The sequence below is a fragment of the Armigeres subalbatus genome, chromosome 3, assembly GCF_024139115.2.
Source record: "Armigeres subalbatus isolate Guangzhou_Male chromosome 3, GZ_Asu_2, whole genome shotgun sequence".
Classification (NCBI taxonomy): domain Eukaryota; kingdom Metazoa; phylum Arthropoda; class Insecta; order Diptera; family Culicidae; genus Armigeres; species Armigeres subalbatus.
In genome coordinates, this window is record NC_085141.1 from 83,635,154 (window position 1) to 83,639,883 (window position 4,730).

Below are 4,730 nucleotides of genomic sequence, written 5' to 3' on the forward strand. Positions count from 1 at the left end.
GGCATAGGCCGGTGGTGATAGCGGAGGACTTCAACGCTTGGGCCGTGGAATGGGGAAGCCGTTCCACGAATCAACGGGGCAGATTCTGCTGGAATCACTGGCCATGTTGGATGTGTACTTGGCCAATGTCGGTACCAAAAGTACCTACACCTGGAACGGGGCCGAGTCGATTCGGAGCACTGGCCAAACGAGTAGTTCGAACTGGATATAATGGCTACACCCACCTGGCGGTTCGCTACAATATCGACTATACGACCAGTAATCAGAGGACGGAAGAAATATGTGGAAGACATCGTACTTCGACGACGATGTGTTTAAGGAAGCGCTCCGCCGCGAGTACAGTAACAGTACTCTCGCGTGCATGCGATGCCACCATGTCTAGGAAACCCAAGTAACATTTCTCATACCTGTGATGTCGGACTACACTGAATAAATGACCGTTCAGTTCAAGAGACTAGACAAGAATGAAGGTTTTATTTGACTCATATGTGATACATGGTTTTGCTTATATAATAGTGTTAGTGATGCCAACAGTAGGGTTACCAACCTATACACAACACTCCCACGTTAAGCGTGTTAACAATCTTGTACGGCTGGTGGGGTCCAATATTACACCGTTGAACACTCGGTCATTGTTAGTATGTTACATTTGTATTTTTTTACATGTCTTGAATTATTCTTCGGTTTAAAAACTATAACGAGTATTCTGTAATGGAACAAATTTTGACATAGATTAACTTTGTATGTTTGATTGTTTAGTTCTGTTTCAAACGAGGAGACGTTCTTCGAATAAAACAGCCTGAAACCCCAACTTTTCCGAAAACAGACATTCATACTGATTCAATAGTTTGCTCAATTTTTCTTCTGTGTTCTCACCCGATACGTAATTAAGCGGAGCAATATGCAACCCAAACACTCTTAAAAAGTTCCGCCCTAGTAGAGGTGGACCACCTTTCTGTACTACTGCGAATTGTAGACGTTTAGTAATTCCATTGAATGACACAACCGGTTCGACACAACCCTGCACTTTTAAGTGTTCACCAGAGTATCCCACTAACCGCACTTTTGTTTCTCGCACCTCAAAAGAACTGAATTTTCCCTTACAAAATCGTTCTGATATTGCGGAAATTGCTGCGCCGGAATAGATTTCCATCGCAATCTCTTCTTCTCCTATGCGCATTAATGCCCTAAAAGAAGCGCTTTCTATGTATGGTGCAAAACAGAAATCGATTCGTTCTTACTCAAAAAATTGTGCTCCAACTCGATTGTATCCCCGTCATCGCCTTCTTCTACGTCGGATGGTGCTGCTTCTTTGACATAATGCTTGGTCTTCACGTTGCAAACCACCTGCAAGTGGCCCTTCTTTCGACAGTTGCGACAGGTAGCGTTCTTGAAACGGCAATCGGGTTTCAGGTGTCCTTTCCTACCGCACGCGTAACATTCAGCGATTTTTGTTCCATCTCTTTCTGGCTGACTTCTGCGAACCAAGTTGACAGCCTGCTCGTGACACTGGTCTTCTTCCTCGTATTTCAACGCTAAAGTCATCGCCTTCTCCAATGTTATCGTCTCATCTTCTTCACATACACGGTCAAACGATTTTCCTTTCAAACCACCGATAAATTTATTAGTGAGGTTATGTTCCAAATTTGCACCGAATTTGCAATTTGCCGACAATCGTTTGATTCTTGCCATCCAGGTTTTCACCGTCTCCGGCCCATTTTCGCCTCGCACCGCGTTAAAGAACTGACGCCTCTCTTTGTGAATCACTGTTGTCGGCGTAAAATGGACCAACAAAAGCTTGCATAACTCCTCGTACGTCTTCGTTGATGGCAAATCCGGCGTGCTCAAATCGCGAAGCAGTTTGTAGGTCCTTGCTTCCAAACAATTCACCAGCACTGACACTTTGCTTTCCGCTGGAACTTTCGCTGAAAAATTCCTCCAGTTGTTCCCGGAAAAGCTGCCATTCTTCCTCCTCGGGTACAAATTTTCGAAATGATAATCCGGCCGCCATTTTTGTTTCAAATCCTCGTTGCCATTTGTGATGTCGGACTACACTGAATAAATGACCGTTCAGTTCAAGAGACTAGACAAGAATGAAGGTTTTATTTGACTCATATGTGATACATGGTTTTGCTTATATAATAGTGTTAGTGATGCCAACAGTAGGGTTACCAACCTATACACAACAATACCAAAATTATTCAAATTTTATTGATGTTTTATGATACTACCATTGTTTATTTGATTTTATTGCCATCATCATTGATGCTATTTGATTTTTTACAACTTCAATTTTAAAAGAATCCACATAACTTAATAACAGCCATGAAAAAGCTTTTTCTTTTTATTCCTTTTTGATTTGAAGGAATGTTTTATCGTAGCCTCCAAATGTTTTTTTATTTGCGGTTTTAAAACAAATTTAAATCTGGTGTTAGTTTTACTCAAACCTAAACGAAATCTACATTAAACAAATACTTCGGACAATTTTGTCTTGTAAAATGCTTTTAGTTATAACAATATAATCATATGACTTACTCGGACTGAAGTCCACCCTAGGAATGGGAGGCCACCGGCTTACTGGTGGACTCAAGCAATTGCGAACCTGCGCCGCGCCTGCCTATGGGCACGGAGGCGGATGCAGCGAGCACGCACAGAGGAGAAGCGTGTTGAACGACGGGTGGTGTTCGTGACTGCTAGAGCCGCCCTGAAGACTGAGATTAGGTCAAGCAAAAAAGCCTTCTTCGAGGGCCTGTGTCAAAGTGCCAACGCGAATCCATGGAGTGACGCCTATAGGGTTGAAATGGCCAAGACACATGGGGCGATAGCCCCTACAGAGCGGTCTCCAGAGATGCTGGAGAGGATCATCGCGGAGCTCTTCCCCCTTCATGACCCAAGTTCCTGGCCTCACTTTGTGGAGCTGCCAGGGGCCAAGGTGGTCGACGAGGGAAGAGTAACTGTGCCGGAACTTGCGGGGTTGCACAGTCCCTTAGTGTAGGTAAGGCGCCAGGACCGGATGGTATTCCGAACCTGGCCATCAAAGCGGCCATTGCTGAGGCTCCCGAGATGTTCAGATCTGTCATGCAGAGATGCCTGGACGAGGAAGTCTTCCTTGAAGCATGGAAAAGGCAGAGCTTGGTCCTATTGCCAAAGGCGGGAAAACCACCGGGGGATCCATCGGCATATAGACCAATATGCCTGCTTGATACGGCGGGGAAGGTGCTCGAAAAGATCATCCTCAACAGGTTGTTGATACGTACGGAGGGTGCGGATGGTCTATCGAGTAACCAGTTTGGCTTCCGAAAGGGTAAGTCGACCTTAGACGCTATCTTGTCGGTTACCAAATCCGCGGAGATAGCTATCCAGCGTAAGAGGAGGGGAGATCGCTATTGTGCAGTAGTAACTCTCGACGTGAGGAATGCATTCAATAGTGCCAGTTGGGCAGCTATTGCAGATACGCTCCTGCGTCTTGGAATTCCCGAGTACCTGTACAAGATTCTCGGAAGCTACTTCCAGAATCGAGAACTGGTATACTGGTATTTAAGGATGTCATCTACAACCGAAAAAATAATAATTTTTAACAATTTCATTTACTTTGTGAGTGTTTATACTTTTTTGTTTATTACTTTTTTTTACTATTTTTTTCGGCTTTTATCCTCTTTTATTTAGGTATGTAATAAATTATGCAAGAATAAATTTTCTATAATTTTAGCTCTGAACTGACGATTACATTTTGTGATACTAGTAGGTTTTTTTTTGTATTGTTTTTATTTTTAAATAGTTTTCTCCCAGTTACATGATAATAGTTGATTGAATGGTAAACTGTGTTATTCAATTAGCGTTTAATATTATCAATATATTTCAAATTGCAACCATTACAATCAGTAGTGTAATATTACTGCTCCTAACGTGTCTCACCTACTGATTCAGTGTAATTGGGAACTACTTGAAAATCCACCAGAAAAATAATAAAGAAAATAAGTTACTTTATAGCATATATTGTACGTAGATAAAATATTCCTTTCTCTTCCCTTAGTTGATGATGATCTGCGCAGTGCTGTCTGTATTCAGATTTGCCTTTGCTATGTGAATGGCCATACTACTAGTTCACATTCCTTCGTATTTTCCAGTTCATGTTGTTTTGATTTTGAAAATCATGCTTTGGTTTGTTTTATTTCGTATCATGGACCGATGAGCAGAATGATATTTAAAATTGTTTTTGCTCGGTTCTATGATTCCGATTTGATTTTCGAATTTCTAAATTTTCAACATTGATTACCTGTAGCATCTATAGAATTTGAAATTGGATATCTAGCTAAATTTTTCTTATGATTTGAATGTTTTCTCTACATCCGTGTCTTTTTAAATGATTTTCAATAAAATTATTTGTTATGAAAATAGATTATTGTATCCAGTTGAAAAATACTCCAATAATATACAAAAATATTGATAGCACTAACACAAGACATTTTTTTTTCTTTTTCAGCGAGCTCCTAATATCGTATAGTTTTCTACCAAAATCTGAGCTTCTAGTATTGAACCTAAGACAATCCCTTCCAATTGTACTAACACTAACAAGTGTGTGTATCGTACACTACAGCATTTTCAGCACGTAGAATTGATTTATTGGGAACAATTGTACAGTTTCTACAATAACGAATAGATTATAATGTTTCATTGCACTTCTAGATAATCGAGATGCAGATTTGGAAAACGTCTGTGATAAAGAAAAA

General features: G+C 40.9%; 1 protein-coding gene across 1 annotated transcript; it reads right to left on the minus strand.

The window, feature by feature from the left end:
• Positions 1–444: 444 nt before the first annotated feature.
• LOC134224667 (uncharacterized) lies at positions 445–2,101 on the minus strand. The gene is made up of 2 exons (XM_062704155.1): positions 1,242–2,101; positions 445–706 (listed from the first exon to the last, which is right to left on the minus strand). Exons 1-2 carry the CDS (start codon positions 1,690–1,692, stop codon positions 693–695), a joined length of 465 nt encoding a protein of 154 aa, XP_062560139.1. The 5' UTR covers positions 1,693–2,101; the 3' UTR covers positions 445–692.
• Positions 2,102–4,730: the final 2,629 nt, after the last annotated feature.

What these genes read in the sequence shown, in the direction of transcription:
- LOC134224667 (XM_062704155.1), bottom strand. Translation starts at nt 1,692, where the DNA reads ATGGCAAGAATCAAACGATTGTCGGCAAATTGCAAATTCGGTGCAAAT.